This window comes from Mastigoproctus giganteus, chromosome 11 (genome assembly GCF_048544385.1).
Source record: "Mastigoproctus giganteus isolate SK-2022 chromosome 11, ASM4854438v1, whole genome shotgun sequence".
Taxonomy (NCBI): Eukaryota; Metazoa; Arthropoda; class Arachnida; order Uropygi; family Thelyphonidae; genus Mastigoproctus; species Mastigoproctus giganteus.
In genome coordinates this window covers 123765467-123785303 of record NC_143585.1, presented here as the reverse complement: position 1 = coordinate 123785303, position 19837 = coordinate 123765467, and the positions used below count along the sequence as shown (strand labels likewise).

Sequence of the window (19837 nt, the reverse complement as noted above, 5' to 3'; positions counted from 1 at the left end):
GCATGCTGCTTGCTTTCTTGCATCATATGCCTCTACTAATGCTAATGCTAATGCAATGTAAGACAAGTTAAGGTGTGTACACAGCAGGAATACACAGCACGGGTTAAATGTCAGGTTCCCATGCTTTCACATAGGGACTAACATCTGATCAAAATTCTGTTACAGTGAACAAATATTGGGCCATCAAGTTTGCATTATCTGATGAAAACTGCAGCTCCCGTCACGTCAAGTTCATTTCTTATATTTTTTTTTCCCTCAGAGTCACTGCTATTATACACTTTTCTAGGTATTGTGATCCACTGACTTTGAGTTGTGAATTCATAATGAATGATGCCCAAAGAATGTGATCAACGTTGTTTTAACATTTGAGCAACTCTTGTGTGTTTTTTTTGTAGCAAACCTTAACTCTTACTATAAAGACTGGGATTGGGCCCCTGTTCCAGGGTCACAACCACAGAAGTAAGTCTCATAATAACTGATTCTTGACATTCTCAATAGTTCCTGGCACAATTCAACACACCATCTTTTCCAGTCCATCAATAGGTTTCTCAGAACAAATAGAGCAGATGCATCACATCTGCAAATCTTCAGTTAAGATGGAATGAACTGCATAAAATAAAATATCAATTCTAGGTTAGTGACTATTTCAACTGGTGATAGCTACATACATCTCTCACTCGTGATGTTGTCGGCAGTTTTTGACATGAATGGATATCGAAGTAAAAGGCCCATCTTGGATCAATTGTTGGCTATCTTTGAATTTTTGCAAAACAATTACAAAGGGTACTTCTGTTGAAAGCAGTCTCCAAAGATTTGTTTTAACACCTCCACAACCAATTTTCCAATTTCTCAGAAAATTTGATGTCCATTCGCTACTCAATTTTTTCATTCATTTTTCATACTGCAAACTCACCAAAACAAAAACGTGTGTGCACAACAAGTGACTGTGCAACAATGATGTAATGTATGAGGATGAGGTAAGGGGCATGATGTGTAGGATTAAACAGGCTTTCAAGCCATCTAGATATGATGCATATATCTCTAGTCTGATACATGTGGCACATATAATCTTGGGTATGGCAAGGGCCATCAGACTGTTGAAACAAATACAAGTCTGTACCAAAGAACTGCCACAGGAAACATGGAATTGTACAAAACATTAAGGTAGGCATTCAACCATCAAAGGTCCCAGATCATGTCATGATCAACAGCTCCACACAATAACTCCCACCTCCTCCCCAGTGTTGGCATAGTGCACTCTGATAACAGACTTTCTCCAGGCATATTAAGACTTTCTCCACACATAAATAAGACTGGAATAGTGTTTAGCAAGGATCATTCTCCACAGAACCGATTTTCATGGTTCCGTCAGCAAATTATGGAATTTGTTTGGCTTGTGTGTTTCTGCTCTCCCACAAAAATATAGAGGCTGTGAAGCTCCATATGCTGTGCATTAATATAGACCTCAGCTCCATATGCTGTGCATTAATACAGACCTCAGCTCCATATGCTGTGCATTAATACAGACCTCAGCTCCAGTTGATGCCTTAAACTCCTGGTTAATGTTCTGCAGGGAAGTCAAGGTTGTCATACTATCCTTCCAAGAAACCTTCTGGTCATGTTCGCAGGATGGCGATGATGGTAGTGTCGTGCTTTCATTTCATTATAATATCACTGATAGCCAACTTTGGATGGTATAAGCTATTGGAAACTGAACAAATTGAAAAGACAGCAAAGTGACATCTGATAATACCACCACTCTCAAAATAAGCTCAGCTCAGCTACACATGTGATGACAAGAACAAATAACTTAGGTAGCTCATAACACCTTCCTGATATACCATTCTTAGTCACTTGTTTATCCAGGAAGATCCAATGGACTATGAAAATAGGGTGTCCATATATTTTTGACATTTTTTTTTTTTTTTTTTTTTGTCAAATGTCAATCAAAGGCAACATAAACTGGGTTTGAGGGATTAAACAGAAAAACGAAAAACTATATAGTCCAGTGTGAAGTTTTCTGAACAGTACAGGCAGACTGCTAGAATAGCTCAGCAGTTCAGTGAATGATATGCAGTAACTTTGCTAGTAGGAACATAAAAGGTGATTATCTCATTATATAAAGTTATGGTTAGGCCACATCATGAAAACTGCATATAAGTTTAAAAAACTCTTTTAGAAAGGACAGAGATGTGTTGGAAAGGGTGAAGAGAAAAGAAACAAGATTAGTTGGAGCAAAAATGGATATTCTTACCCAAAAAGATTAGCGGTTCTGCAAATTTCAGAAACTGGATACAAGCATCTACATAGTCACCTAACTAACATGTTTAAAGCTGTAATGCTACTAAATGCTACTAACATGTTTACTTTTTCCCAGACAATACAAATACAATTGAAAAATAGTTACCGAACAGATGTGTAGAAATTTTCCTTCAGCCAGAGAATAATTGATTTTGTGAATAAACTTATCCTAGTGTTGGGGAAGTGGGTAATTTAAATACATTTAAAAGATGGACTAGAAAAATTATTACAAGAGATGGGCAAATGAAGTAGTAAAAAAATTATATCATTCACAAACTAAGCAAAGGGAAATGTAGGGCATTTACTCCTTTAAATTTAATATTCATATCACAAATATATATTAGTGTTAATATAAAAAACATAAACATGTACTTTTTCCAGTTATAATCTATAAATACCAAAACACTTTTAAAATATAAATCTAATGATAAAGAAAAGAGAAAAAGACTTTCATAAATATAGGTGTGAAACTAATTGATGATTTTAAAAATATAACCAAAATGCTTGAAAATGATTTAATATCTTATATGTTACTGTTAAAATCCAACAAATCAATGTTTCAGTTTATTTTGGACTTTTACCACTCTGATACAATTAAATACTAGCATTTCATAGTTCACATTGGTAAAAACCCATTTGATAATGCATTTGGAATTCTTTTCCATAATGACTAAAGTATGGTAGGAACTATGGTAGGAACTGCAAATACAGTGAATATTTTATCTAAAGCAACTTTGCTGATGTAGGAGATATCCCCCTCCATTCCCTTGTTCAAAAATCAAAAAAGTAATTTAAGTAGAAAATTAACATTGCTTGTCTACACACTGTCCAATTATCAATTTTCTGATTTTTAAACAAGGGCATAGGGATGATATACTCCCTATTTCTGAAATATTGTTGTAACAGTGTGAAAATGGAAACAACAATAATATCCTGGTTCATTCACTTTTCTGATTTTTAAATGGGGGAAGGGAGTAATAGCAGATATATATCGCCCTATGCTCTTGTTTAAAAATCAAATAATGAATGGACCATTGATGTGGAACATTTTTTGACATATCAGACTAACAAAGTAAATTCATAAATCCTAGGATTTGTTGAATTTTGGGTTTTTACAGTAACATATGCAAATATTACCAAATATTATTTTACTAGGATTTTGGATATGCCCAAAACCAAGATATATTCTTTCCAAATTCACCCATTTCATCCCCAATAGTTTTCTTATGGTAACTATTCATAATAAAGTTCCTTTTTGTTGGAAGGAGTGAAGGGGGGGGGGAAGAGAATACACAAATATTGCTGCTTCATATAATCGATTAGTGCTAACCTGTTGGCAAGTAGTCTGCTCATACACTATAGATTTTGGATGTTCTCCATAATTCAATACTCTGCGCTGACACTGTCGTATAAATTGCTGTTGTTTTAGATAGATCTTGAATGCCCCTTTAACCACAAGGTAGGTAATACCTCCCTAAATATAAAATATATCAGGAAGTAGTCCTTACTGAATATAGAAAATACATAATGAATGAGTTAATGATGTGAATAAAAAATTCTGTTACTTATTGCAAGACAGCCACAGAACTATTAATTATTATTTAGGATTTATTTTTATTAACTAAATGAGTGCATTGCAGTCAATTTTAATGTAGCTGTGGATCTGAAATCACTATCATAATCATTTCTATCAAAACAAGCAAGTCTACAGAAAACTCTCAAAAGCAGTCAGCAGGAGTAATGAAATTAAATTTCATCCAATTAAATTACAGGAATAAAACAAAATAGAAATAAAAATATCAAATTTTAATTATCAAAGCATATTTGGCATTAAACAAAATGACAATTAAAATGCACTATATCCAATACTCAACTAGATGAACATCATTTTTACAGAGTTCTACAGTTTTACAATTTTACAGTTTTCCTGAACATCATTTTTACAGAGTTCTACAAGGATTATTTACATTAATGTGTTAGGGTAAAGAACCTCTATAAGCAATTTCAGCTGATAGAAAATTCATAAAAAAGTTGTAATTTCAGTTAGTTTAGCATTAGAATGTTCTAAAGCTCTGGGGTTAGTAAGTGCAAAAATGTTTACAGTTTCAAAATAAATTTTTTTTTTCCAATTTCACAAAGTTAATGTATTCTTTTCATGTATTATAATAGTAGTAGTAGTAGCAGTAGTGGTATGTGATGCAAGAAAGCAAGTGTATGAGCTTACGCAGCATGAGCCAAAAAAAAAAAAAAAATCACACCATTCCCCCCAAATCTGTCCAGTTCCTCCTTAAATTTATTTAACCTATCAACTTCCACAAGGACAGATGTAAGTTTGTTCCAGCAATTAACCAACCGCTGGCTAAAGGCAAATTTCCGCACATCTATTCTACAACTGTCTTTCCTTAATTTGAATTTATGCCCCCTTAGGTTCGTAATCTCAACAAGTGGAAGGATCCCATCAGAATTCAGCATGCTCAACCCATTCAAGGCCTTATACACCTCAATCAGATCACCCGCAGGTGCCTAGTCTCCAGCCACTGCAATTTGCAGAACTTAAGCCTCTCTTGGTAAGAGGATCCCTTCATTCCCCTCACCAATGTTGTTGCCCTTCTCTGTACACGTTCAAGCAAATCTACATCCTTCCTAAAATGAGGCCTCTAGACCTGTACACAGTACTCAAGGCGCAGCATGACCATTGCCTTATACAGAGGCACAATCACCTCCTTCTCCCTGCTAGCAAAATTCCTATATATCATTGACAAAACCCCATGACCTGCCCTGGCAGCCTGTCTGCATTGCTCAGAAAACTTCATATCTAACTGCACAATTACTCCCAGGTCTTTTTTTTTCTACTGCCTTAAGTGTAGTACCACACAGTTGGTACGTTTCTCTGGGATTACTTCTACCCATATGCAATATTTTCCATTTGTCAATGTTAAACTTCAGTTGCCACTTCTCAGCCCATCTGCCCAAATTTTCTAGATCCTGTTGCAGTAGCACACTGCCATTAGTCATTAACAAACCTGCCAACCTTTATATCATCTGCAAACTTTAACACTAAGCCTGATATACCTTCATAAATATACAAAACAACAGTGGAGCCAATACCAAACCCTGTGGGACTCCACTAATAACATTAGTCCACAAAGAGCAGCACCCATTGATTACCACCCTATGTCTTCTCCCACTCAACCATCCTTTTATCCATTGTAGCAACTTACCCTTAATACCATTCTGCTTCAATCTGTAACTGTTTGACACTGTTCCATGTGCAACAGTGTCAAAAGCTTTCCTGAAATCCAAATATATGATATCAAAATTATTTTTTGCATCCAGTTCCTTTGTTACCACATCATATATTCAATCAAATTTGTCAGACAAGACTTTCCCTTAACAAACCCATGCTGTGTCTGAATTATTGCTGCAGTCTTGTCTAGATGATCCTGCAATGCATCTTTAACCAGTGACTCCATTATTTTACCCGGAACAGAAGTTAAACTAACTGGTCTGTAATTACTCGTGTCACCCTTCAATCCCCCTTTGTGAATTGGGGATACAACTGCATATCTTTAGTCGGTGGGGACCTCCCCCGAGTCCAAGGATGCTCTCATAATTATGTCTAAGGGTTTGCTTAGTTGCTTTGCCGCCTCCTTTAATATAACTGGATAGATCCCATCCACCCCAGGTGCCTTTCTTATGTTTAACTTCAACAATTTCTCCTCCACTTTGCTCTCAGTTATTACAAAATCATTAAGCACTCTGCTACAATTTAATAACCTTCTGCCATTTTCAAACTTTAATAACTCCTCATGTGTGAATGTAGATGCAAAATACTCATTCAGTTTGTTTGTTATCTGAGAGGATCATCAACAGTCGAACCATCGATATCAAGTGGACCAATCAGATTCATCCCCTTCCTTTTCATTGCTGTTTTTCTTAGCATCCTTTGCCAAAGATTTCTCGTAATCTGCCTTTGCCTGCCTAACCTCCTTTGTGACCTGATTACAGACTAGCTTATATTTGCCATAGGCTTCTGAGTCGCTTGATAATTTACATGCATCCCATGCATTTTTCTTCTCTGTCACGAGTCTCATTAGTTCATTTGATAACCATTTAGTCCTAAACCTTGAAAAATATTTCTTAATAGGTATGAAACTTTTAGTAACTTCCACAATTAATTCCTTGAATGCTTCCCACTTAGAATTTACTGTTGGTAAGATCATCAGTTGATCCCATTGTACAGAATTTAATAACTGTCTGAGACCACTGTAGTCACCTTCATGGAAGCAAAAACCCTTTCCTTTATCCCTGATGGTAATTATATCTTTAAGTAAATCCCACATCAGTGCACTGTGATCACTGCCACCTACTGGTTCCTTTATCTGCAAATTCTTAATACACGAATGATCACTATTGATAACCAGATCAAGAGTATTACTCTCTCTGGTTGCCTCTCGAACATGCTGCTGCAGAAAACAATCATCCAATAAATCCACAAAAGTCTTACTAGTGTGCGAGTGACCAACCCACAAGTTCCATTCAATATCTGGGGAGTTAAAATCAGCCATTATAAGACATTCTGATTTACTAGCTCACTCTATTTCTCTGTACAACTGTTCATTGTACTCATTCGAGTCATTAGGCCTATAACACACTCCTACTCTTATTTTTGCTTTCGCGGTGCTTAGGTCACACCAAACTGACTCAACACTTCACTGTTCATCTATATCAACTGGATGCACTTATTTTGATTTTATGTTTTTCTTAATTAACAGGCTTATTATTGACAATAATAAGCCTCTATTGTCAATATTCAAACAAACCTCGATTACTAAATATACACACCAAACCAAATTGAAAGGAAATTCATTCTTATAAATATAAAAATAAAATAATGAAAACTGCAGGTAAAAGCAATGACATATAAAATAAATTAAAATAAAATAAAAGTGTTAAAAATATACTACAAGTAAATTCAATAAAACACAAATATGACAGGAACTTTCAGCTTCTATATCGAGCCTTTCTCAACTAGAAAAAACAAAGTTAGTATTGAGGATATATACAGTATATTAACACTGAATATATCCAGTATATTATATATACACAGTATATATAATATACTAGATATTGAAGCTATATACAGTATATTAATACTGTATATAGCTTCAATTAATGTACTTATACGAGAGGTGATAATTTAATTTGCAGACTGGTGCATCATTTAATCACTGATCATTTAATTCGCGAAATGGTGCAAGATTTTACGTTTAGTGCACGAACTTTCCATAACTGCTGCTAGAGGCACTTTTCTTGACCGCTGCTAAGCAGACTCTGCATATGTGCATGCCAGTACTTGTTGAGCTAGTGCTGCATGAAGAAGTTTTTTAGCCACTTCTCACCAACGATCATTGTGAAGCAAGTATCATGATGGACATACAGATTGAACAGCGATATGTGATTCGTTGTTGTGTCAGACAGGGCTCAAATGCATCAGACAGTTAAAGAGATGAATGAAGCGTATGTTATTGAGTATAGTCAGTTCTGCTATAATGCAGATTTTCACAATGTGAATTTGTTCCAACAAGACTAATATATTAGGGAACAATGCGAGTATAATGCAATTTTTGCATTGGCTCATGCATGATTTCGTCTGTGAGTAACACCAAGTGAATGCAAAACCTGGCACCAAGCTGAATGTAGCGACCTGCACAGCAGTACATACAAGTTTATGAAGCTTAAAAATGTCAAACGCCAAATGAGTGAGAGCTATTTCTCATTTACTGTAGTTGTATTGGTCGGAGACACACCGTTGTCATTCACAAGATAACACATGATATTGTAGGCCAACAAATGTTTTCAGGAGTTCATATTTTTCTGTTTGAACAGAAATTTTATGAGGTGTAATAGCATGAGCAGAGGAGCACATTTCTGGAGGTTGCTACCATAAAACAATAAAAACAATTTTTTTTGCAGTTTGAAGGTTTATTGGGCTTTTCTGTTAGTGCAATCTAATTATAAATGAATAGTACACTCGACCTTACTGCATTTGTGATAATACTGATAGCTGGAATTCTGAAGGTTTTTAAGTTATCATGGTATAATGTGTTTCCCCCCCCCCATAAAATCTTTAATCATATAAAAAACATAAATAAATCTTCAGAATCTTCTCTTCATAAACTTGTCTCACTTGTGCAACCCATGTTCATCATTATTGTTTGCTTATCTCTTTTACTGTTTTAAATTTTACAATCCAAAAAAAAAAAAAAAAATGAAAATGTCAGAAACATCAATCAAACAAACTTCATATCTTGTCAAGGTAAAGTGCTATAATTACTGTAATATTTATTTATTTAATAGAAATTTAAGATGTTTAAGCTTAGGTTAGCAATTTTATTGGGTTTCTAACTTTTTTTTTTTTTTTTTTAGTGTTTTACTTACCAGACTGAAAAAAAATTTTTGAGTGCTCTACCCAATCCCTATTTTTCCCATAAGCACTGTTGTTTTTAATGCGTGGAAACATCATAAGAAGGAGTTTTATAGGAACATATGAACCGCATTATAGTAGAACTAACTGTATTTTGGTGGGGCGGCCATATTTAAATGGCACAAGCAATTCAGTGAAGGCCATGAGTCTGTTGCAGGTGACACAAGACCCGGTCAGCCTTCCTGCTCAACAACTACTGAGCAAATCACAAAAGCCCAGAAAATCTTGGGTGAAGACAGCCGAATCACACTTCATGAATTTGCTGTTAGAATGTCCATTTCATATGGTAGTGCTCACAACATTGTGAAAGATCGCCTGAAAATGTAGCAAATCTGTGCCCGCTGGATTCCACACAATTTGACTCCAGAACAAAAACAGCAAAAAATAAACTAGTACAAAGAAAGGCTTAATTGTTTTGAAATGCAGGTTCAAAACTCCTTAAATCGAATAGTGACTTGTGATGAAACTTGCGGATTTTTTCACTATGATCCAGAGACAACACAACAGTCGAGTGAGTCGAAACATTCTGATTCACCAAGACCTAGAAATTCTGAGCTTCTCATTTGACTGATAAACAAATGGTTCTTGTGTTTTTTGAATTAAAAGGCATTCTTGTTACACATTTTGTGCCTTGAGGAACAACTATGATTAAGGAAGCATAGTCTGAAATTTCGCCACTCCATTTGTGAGAAACTCCAAGAAATTTCCAGTGTTGCTGGGTATATTCTTACCATGTGCATGCCATATACAAAAATGTCATTACTTCATACATGGTCCCTCCCCCAACTTTTTCTTACTATTGAATAAACCATGAATTGTAAAACTAATGAGTAAGCTTATCTGCGAAAAGATCTAAATCTTCGAAACACTTCCTAGTTCATTTCACAAATATACATGGTTTCAATTCTAATCTCAATGATGTCCATTTCCACTTGCAGTCTGCCAAACCCCATGTACTTTTTCTGCAGAATCTCAGCTATCAGTTGATTCAACTACTGCTCATCTCAGTTGCCCAAATTATTCGCTGTATTTGGTTCCTTTCACCTCAAAGGTGATACTTGTGCATATGTCCATTTCGATATTCCCTGTCAGAGACTTAGTAATTTGGAATCTCCTCTGTTTGATCTTCTCTGGCTTAAAATCTCTCTACCTCATTGTGTCAAATTCATCTGTTGTCTCTACCATTCTCCCAACTCCACTAATCATTTGGAGCTCTTTCACTTCCTCTCTTTATACAACTTGACTTTCTCCAGTCCAACTTTCCTAAGAGTAAGGTAATTTTCCTTGGTGATTTTAATGTTCACAACTCCAGCTGGCTTCTGTTTTCTAATCACACTGACCCAGCTGGTCGAGATGCTGGGGCTTTTGCAATTATTAATGACCTTGCACAGATTATTCATTTATCTACAAGAATACCAGACAATCCTAACCATACAGCCAATGTCTCTTGACCTTTTTCTCACAAAGAACCCTTCTAAGTACATGGTCAAAGTGAGTGGTCCTTTTAGGCACCTCAGATCACAACTTGATGATTGTCTCTTCTCCAATGGAGCTTTTATCTCATAGCTATTCCCAACCTCATGCTGTTTGGCATTACAAGAATGCAAAATGGGATGACCTGTCAGATTTCTTTTCTTCTTTCCCTTGGTCAGATTACTGTTTCGAAATTTCTGATGCTAACGTTTCCTCATATCGTGTCAGTGAAATTATTCTTGTAGGAATGGAATCCTTTATTCCACACTCCACTTTAAAATCTCGTCCTTTATCTAAACCTTAGTTTTCCAATAAATGTGCTAAGTCTGTTCAAGAGAAGAACGTTACATATCATAATTGGCTTGTTTCCAATTCTTCAGTTTCATTTTCTGCCTACACCAAAGCTTACAACAATTGTAAAGCAGTTATTAATCAGTCCAAATTAGATTTTGAACAGGCTAAGAGTAGAAAACTTGCTTCTTGCTCTAATGGCAGCCGAGCATTCTGGTCTCTTGCCAAAGCTATTGGCTGCAACTTTTGCTCATCTCTGCTCCCACCTCTGTCAAAACCAGATGGTTCTGTCGTCATTTCAGCCAAGGATAAAGCTGACCTGCTAGCATCCCATTTTTCTTCGAATTCATGTATTAATGATCTTGGTAAAACACCTCCCACCATTGCCAACACAACTCCATTCAATGCCTTCTGTGGTCTTCCGTCAAAAGGATGTCAGAAGGATTTCGACGAATCTTCATGCTAAGAAAGCTCCAGGTCCTGAAGGTATTTCTCCACTTGTTCTCAAAACTTGTGCTCCTGAACTTAATCCTGTTCTTTGCCACCTTTTTTCACTTTCTTATTCCAAAGGTGTTTTTTTCTTCTGCTTGAAAATTTGCTCGTATCCGGCCAGTTCTTAAAAAAGGGTGACAAATCCCTCCCATCCAATTATTGTCCCATTGCAATTACTTCTACTCTTTCTAAAGTAATGGAGAAATCAATTAACCGCCAACTCTTAAACTACTTAGAAACCTTCCATCTGATCAACGATTGCCAGTATGGATTCCATCAGTGTCGATCCACTGGTGATATTCTGGCTTATGCTACTCAATTATGGACAAATTCATTGGAAAAGTTCGGTGAAACACAAGCAGTTGCTCTTGACATCTCAAAGGATTTCGATCGTGTTTGACATATAAAGGTCTTCTAAACAAGCTTCCATCGTATGGTTTGCCAACTGTTTTTCCAGTTTTCTCTCTGATCACTTATGGTGATGGATATCTGTCTTCTAACTTCTCCACTAATGCCGGTGTCCCCCAAGGTTCAGTTTTTCCCCCCACTCTTTTCCTATTGTATATTAATGACCTTTTTCAATTGACTGGAAATCCTATCCATAGTTTTGCCGATGATAGCACATTGCATTCCACTTTTCATTTTGAGAAAACTTACCCTGCTCAATTAACTTCAACTTCTTGAATCTCCGCTACCAGTTCCTTAAACACTCATCTCCAGGTAATTCTCCAGTGGGGCAAAGACAACTTAGTTGATTTCAATTCTTCTAAAACTCAGTCTTGTCTTATATCTCGCAAAAAGGATTCTTCTGCTCCTATGCTTATATTTGGTGACACTCCGATTTCTAGGCAAAATGATATATCGCTTTTGGGAATTACCCTGACCTCTAATCTCTCTTGGCACAAGCACATTACAAATATTGCTTCCTCTGCATCTAAAATACTTGACTTTCTCTTTCGCTCTCGGCTTCACTTTTCTTCCAAACAGCTGTTCATTCTGTACAAATCCACCCTACCATGGGATATTGTTCCAACATCTGGGGCATTAGCCCCAAAACCTCTCTCAGGCTTCTAAACTCCATTCAGAAGAGGGCAGTTAGGTTAATTAATGATTCATCTCTAAGAGAGTCTCTCCACTCGCTGTCTCATAGATGTACTGTTTCTGCTGATGCCTTTTCTACAAATACTTCCATGGCTACTGTTCTGAACTGGCTTCTATAATTCCCACTTTCTCTCTCTTTCAAAACAGTCTGAACACGTGCCGCCATCAGCCAACATCCATTTACTTTCCAACTTCAAACTCACAGAACCAACTTTTCATCTTCCTCGTTTATTCATTCAACAGCTGTTTTCTGGAACAACCTTCCTTCATATGCATTTCCTGAAAATTACAATCTAAAGAAGTTCAAGTCTAATGTCAACAAATATCTTCTTTCATCTTCTCAACTTCCAACCCAAGCACGGTACTAAGTACTATAGGTTCTAATACCTCTCGTGTTTGGGGTTTTCGTAAAAAAAAAAAAATGATGAAGTTGTTTCTCCATCAAGAAAATGCCAGGCCCCATATGGCAAATATCGTGCAGCCAATTACCATATGGGGCCGAGGTTCTTCCACATCCCTCTTATTCATCGCACTTAGCCCCGTGTAATTTCTTCCTGTTTCCAAGTCTGAAGAAAGAAAGGCATGTGTTTCACATCTGACAACGATGCTCAAAGCCACAACAAAAGACCTTCACAGTCTTTCAAAAAATGGCTTGCAAGAAACATTTATGTGTGGGTACGACAGTGGCAAAAGTGTGTAAAGTTCAAGGGAGAGTATTTCGAGAAGGAGAAGATTCAGATGATGACAATTAAGATAAGATTAATTGTCATCATCTGAATAAACTTCCACCAGGCCATGATTTAAATGATCACCCAGCATATATATATATATATATATATATATATAAAAAATCTATTATGAAATATTGGAAGAGATGTGAAACATGTGTCAGATCAGATTAATGCCATCAATTGTAGATTGAACATTACATCAGTCTGTAATCTAATTACTATAGTAAGAGTACAACTGGTACTATATAGGTATTCAAAGTGGATTAAAATGTAGGCATAAAAGTACTCTGCAGGCCATAAGGCCAAAAGAACCTTCAAAGAATAAGATAGCCTGTGCTGGTCAACACTGCTATACCCTAGAAATAAACATATAATTAGCAACATTATATAAAATAGAATAAAATAAAATAATTATTATTCCCTCGAAAAAGTTCCATTCAATGTATCCAAATATCAATAATTAGCTACATAACCATTATTTTATTTTATTCTGTTTTAAATAATATTACTAATTATATGTTTATTTCTAGGGTATAGCAGTGTAGATCAGCACAGGCTATCTTATTCTTTATAGGTCCTTATGGCCTGCGGAGTACTTTTATGCCTATGTTTTAATACACTTTGAATACCTATATAGTACCAATTATATTCTTACTATAGTAATTATATATATATATATATATATATATATATATATATATATATATATATATAAGATAAAATAAAAATATATAAAAATAAAATAAAAATATAGATGGAGAAGTTATTAAACACAAAATGCCGAGCCTAGTTGAAGAAAAAAAAAAGAGAAAAAGAATGTTAAGATCCTATAAAAAAAATATATAATAATTATTAAGTAGAATTAAATCCGAATTAATGCCGAATTAACAGGCCAATTATATGTACAAAAGCTGAAAGAAAAAGAGGGGAGGGTGATACAGATAAAAATTATAAAATAAAAATTAAAATTATAAAATAAAAATTAAAATAAAAATTAAAAATTGGTACATAGATCAGGTATTTCATCAGGGGGCTACACCTGATCATGTACCAAACACTGTGTTTCTATGCAAACTCATGCTGATGGAGAAGCTGAAGAAATGAAAAGGAAATAAAAAATAAAAAATAAGAAATAAGAAATTTTTTAAAAATTTTTTTATATCTCCAGAAACATGAGTGAGGTAGCCCCAACGCAGTGTATTTAGATTAATAAATTAAGTAACGTAGTGTATTTGGAAATAAATTGAATAACGCAACCGCAGTGTATTTAGATTAAAAAATTAAGAAAATTGAGTAACGCAGTGTATTTGGAAATAAATTGAGTCGATAGTATGTAATAAATAAATAAATAACAAGGTAGCGGTATAGAAAAAGGAAGCAATGCAAGGTAGGGTAGGGAAAAGAAGTTAAAAATACAGAGGCGAAGATAGTGAGAATGAGGAAAGTGAGAATGTCCGAATAACCCTCGTATTACACTAATAGTTCAACGGACGGAAAAACGAAGAGTAGAAAGTAGAAAGAAGTAAAGCGAAGGAAAAGAGTTTAAAGGATACTAGGCAAGCTGGGGGTGTAAGTACCCAACCTCATAGAGAGGGCCTTGGCTGTGAGAGTGTTAGTAGAAGTGGAAATTAATACCGCTAGCTTGTATTGTATATTTTACGAAATAAAATAAAATAAAAAATATGAAAAGGAAGAAAATTAAATACCTATGATAATTGGCAGAAACAAGTTGAGTGAAATATAATTAAGAAATGACAATAAAATATGCGATCATGATTAATAAGGTACAGTTACGCGAATATGATTAATAAGAATGGAATGCAAACAGAGGGAAAACTATGACAACGATGGTGGAGTTGCTCAGAAGAGAAGAACTATGGGAGCCCTCTGTGGTCAAAATAAAATAGAGAAAATAAGATTGGACATAAGTAATTATTGATATTAAATTACGAAAATGAAAAGAAAACTTAGGAAGTGAAAGAACACGAACATCGTTCTAATAGAAGTTATAATAGAAGTCATTATGTGTGATCACTTTCCAAGTGGTGGAAATACCACCACTTGGAATGTACAACTATACAAGTATCGAATTAACCCTAATCAAGGTGGAACATGGTGAAACCGAATTTTTCTTTAATGAAATCAGAGAGATTTTTTATAATAAAATTTAAGAAATTAATAGGAATGTCATTATTGCGAAGTTTGTTTGGTATAGAGATCATTCAAAGCACCAGCGAAAAGTGATTGATTGCTACTAATATTAGCTAAACGGATAATTTGTGTGTAGATTATATTTTTATGGACCTTAATCGAAATATTCGAGTTCCAATTGGTTAATTAGATAATATTAAAATTAAATTCGCTTCTTTTGTCAAATAGTTCCAAATTATGACGAAGAGGAGGACTATTCCAAATACACTGCGTTACTCAATTTTCTTAATTTTTTAATCTAAATACACTGCGGTTGCGTTATTCAATTTATTTCCAAATACACTACGTTACTTAATTTATTAATCTAAATACACTGCATTGGGGCTACCTCACTCATGTTTCTGTAGATATAAAAAAATTTTTAAAAAATTTCTTATTTCTTATTTCCTTTTCATTTCTTCAGCTTCTCCATCAGCATGAGTTTGCATAGAAACACAGTGTTTGGTACATGATCAGGTGTAGCCCCCTGATGAAATACCTGATCTATGTACCAATTTTTAATTTTTTAATTTTTAATTTTTTAATTTTTATTTTTTATTTTAATTTTTATTTTATAATTTTAATTTTTATTTTATAATTTTTATCTCTATCACCCTCCCCTCTTTTTCTTTCAGCTTTTGTACATATAATTGGCCTGTTAATTCGGCATTAATTCGGATTTAATTCTACTTAATAATTATTATTTTTTTTTTTTTTATAGGATCTTAACATTCTTTTTCTCTTTTTTTTTTCTTCAACTAGGCTCGGCATTTTGTGTTTAATAACTTCTCCATCTATATTTTTATTTTATTTTTATATATTTTTATTTTATCTTATTTATATACATGTATCCTGTTTTGCTGCTTTGCGCATTCAGGTACACGTACTGTTTTTCCTTATTTTTCCTGTTTTTCCACATCTTTGTTTTCATATTTCATGTATTTTATTTAATTTTAGCTATCTGCAGCTTTGCGCGTGGCTACTTTTAAATGCAACCCCCACTCCTTCCCTTTAGATGGATTCGTTGCTAACATAATTTGCCCTATTTAATTTTTACCCCACTTGTCATGCACTACGTCTCTTTAAACAATACGGCGAGTCGGCACTGTGTTGCCCCTAGTTCGGCTAGAAAACGTGTTGCGCTACATCCCACTCCTGAGGATGTAGTGTTAAATATTAAACAGGAGAATCGTTCCCCTTACCCTAACCAACCTGAGTACATTACACATATTTTAAACCAAAATTTAATTTTTCAAAAATGTTTAGATAAACGATGTCTCACTTGTCCCATGATGGATAACTCCGAATCCAAATCTAACTCTATTTATCCTCCTTTTTGTAAAACTAAAAATGTCATATATTTGCTCACATGCAATATTTGCAATGTTAAATACGTAGGCCAAACCACAAATTCTCTTAACATCAGAATCAATGGGCACAGATCCAAAAGTAAAAATCTTTTACTTGATACCATTTTAGATACTGAAATAGAACTTTTCCATTTTCACCACCATGGCTTCAACAACGTTAAAATTAAAATACTTGCCATTATCAATGACAACGTTCTTCGTGATTATTATGAGAATCTATTTATGTGCACTTATAAATCTTTATATCCCTACGGCCTAAACAATAGATTTTTTAACAAAACTCTTTTAAGCAATGGTTGTTTAAACACCAGCCACTGCATTTACAATTTATTCCATCTTAGTCATTTCTTCAATAACAATAAGCGTAGATACAAACGTGGAAATAAATCAAATCGTCATCATAGGCATATTCGGCACAATTTTCGTAATATTATTAGCTCCTGGGACAATACCATTCTTGATGTACACAACATTTCTCTTTTTCTCTTTAATATTAAAAACTCTATACTAAAAGCCTTAACTTTATTTATTAGCAATTTTAAATGTAAAAATATTCAACTTAAGCATATTATTTTAGACATCTCTCTCTTTAGACTAGGACGCATTACTACATACAGTAATGAATACTGTACTATTAAATTTACTCATAGTTGGTTCGATAAAATTCCTTGGCATTATTTACTTAATAATCGTAATAATTTTCTCCCATTTTATAATAATTTCAAGTTCAAGATCCATCACTGCTTCAACTATGAATCTCCTATTGGACTTAAAATTTGTAATTATAAAACTCTAGCTACTAATTTAGGCAACTTACAAGCTTTAGATCTTCCATGTCACTGTGATGATCCCATATATGCTCCTTACGTTGATCAATATCATAAACATATTATTACTGGTAACCTGGACATTATTAACAACTTTCCACTAAAGTCCGCTATGGAGAAAGGTTTTAAATTCAGACCAGTCCATAAGGCCAACCTCAATAATATATATAAAGATATTTATCTGAATATCTTGAATTTTTGCAACAAGTTAGCATATAAATATACAATACCCCACGAAGCTTTCTATAATTGGATAAATGTCACATTTCAAGACATTAAAAAAATTATTTCTAAAACTTACTACCTTTACAATAATTCGCATACCAAGTATTTTAACCTGAAAAAAGCCATCTCAGATTTACAACAAAAATTTATCATCACTCCGGTAGATAAGGCTTCTAATAACTTTGCTATCTTCTGCAAGCAATTTTATTACACCACCCTCAAAAAGGAAGTAGAAAGTAGTTCTACCTTTTTACGCTGTAATCTCGGCATTAATACCATCATCAAAAAAATTATAGCTTTGCATAAAAAATTGCATACCAAAATTCGCAATTCTACTTTGCCTTTCTTGTATATGATAGCCAAATTCCATAAACATCCAGTTGGCTTCAGATTCATCACTAGTGCCAAAAAAAGTGGCTGTTATCATCCAGGTAAACAATTTTTCAAATTGTTAACTACTATCCTTATTAATATCCCTACCACTTGGATCATTAACAACAACCACAGTATTATTAAAATTTTTAATTCCAATGCATATTCCAGCATATTTAGTATTGAAACATATGACTTCACCAACTTATTTACCTCCTTACCGCATCAGCTGATTGTTAATGTACTTCATCAATTGTTCCTCAAATACAAAAACGTTATATCAACAGATGAGGTTACTTGGAATAACTACATCAACCTCTGTATCCTAAACAATTACATCCAAGATGGTAAATATGCTTATAAACAATCCATAGGAGTTCCCATGGGTTCACAAATTTCTAGCATAGTATCTAATCTATTTCTCCATTATTACGAACATCTATTTATTGATAACAACCCGAACCTTAATTTTTATGCATTCCGCTATGTTGATGACATTGTTATTCTCAACATTCATTTTGAAAATATTGCTAAATCCATATATCCAACTGAACTCACTCTCAATAAAGAAAACTTTGGCAACCAGCATGCAAATTTTTTGGATTTAAGTATTACTTTAAATAGTCCTCCTCTTCGTCATAATTTGGAACTATTTGACAAAAGAAGCGAATTTAATTTTAATATTATCTATTTAACAAATTGGAACTCGAATATTTCGATTAAGGTCCATAAAAATATAATCTACACACAAATTATCCGTTTAGCTAATATTAGTAGCAATCAATCACTTTTCGCTGGTGCTTTGAATGATCTCTATACCAAACAAACTTCGCAATAATGACATTCCTATTAATTTCTTAAATTTTATTATAAAAAATCTCTCTGATTTCATTAAAGAAAAATTCGGTTTCACCATGTTCCACCTTGATTAGGGTTAATTCGATACTTGTATAGTTGTACATTTGAATGGTGGTATTTCCACCACTTGGAAAGTGATCACACATAATGACTTCTATTATAACTTCTATTAGAACGATGTTCGTGTTCTTTCACTTCCTAAGTTTTCTTTTCATTTTCGTAATTTAATATCAATAATTACTTATGTCCAATCTTATTTTCTCTATTTTATTTTGACCACAGAGGGCTCCCATAGTTCTTCTCTTCTGAGCAACTCCACCATCGTTGTCATAGTTTTCCCTCTGTTTGCATTCCATTCTTATTAATCATATTCGCGTAATTGTACCTTATTAATCATGATCGCATATTTTATTGTCATTTCTTAATTATATTTCACTCAACTTGTTTCTGCCAATTATCATAGGTATTTAATTTTCTTCCTTTTCATATTTTTTATTTTATTTTATTTCGTAAAATATACAATACAAGCTAGCGGTATTAATTTCCACTTCTACTAACACTCTCACAGCCAAGGCCCTCTCTATGAGGTTGGGTACTTACACCCCCAGCTTGCCTAGTATCCTTTAAACTCTTTTCCTTCGCTTTACTTCTTTCTACTTTCTACTCTTCGTTTTTCCGTCCGTTGAACTATTAGTGTAATACGAGGGTGATTCGGACATTCTCACTTTCCTCGTTCTCACTATCTTCGCCTCTGTATTTTTAACTTCTTTTCCCTTCCCTACCTTGCATTGCTTCCTTTTTCTATACCGCTACCTTGTTATTTATTTATTTATTACATACTATCGACTCAATTTATTTCCAAATACACTGCGTTACTCAATTTTCTTAATTTTTTAATCTAAATACACTGCGGTTGCGTTATTCAATTTATTTCCAAATACACTACGTTACTTAATTTATTAATCTAAATACACTGCGTTGGGGCTACCTCACTCATGTTTCTGGAGATATAAAAAAATTTTTAAAAAATTTCTTATTTCTTATTTTTTATTTTTTATTTCCTTTTCATTTCTTCAGCTTCTCCATCAGCATGAGTTTGCATAGAAACACAGTGTTTGG

General features: G+C 34.1%; 1 protein-coding gene across 2 annotated transcripts in view; it reads right to left on the bottom strand.

Moving 5' to 3' along the window:
- LOC150078411 (E3 ubiquitin-protein ligase MARCHF5-like) overlaps positions 1-19837 on the bottom strand; it is a 229979-nt gene that overhangs the window by 25706 nt on the left and 184436 nt on the right. Inside the window, exon 5 of one of the 2 annotated variants that reach the window (XM_090385465.1) lies at positions 3632-3775. The exons of the other annotated variant lie outside the window; for it this stretch is intronic. Within the exon in view, the coding sequence (XP_090241591.1) occupies positions 3632-3775 (144 nt within the window). The remainder of the gene's footprint in view (positions 1-3631; positions 3776-19837) is intronic. 2 annotated transcript variants of the gene reach the window in all.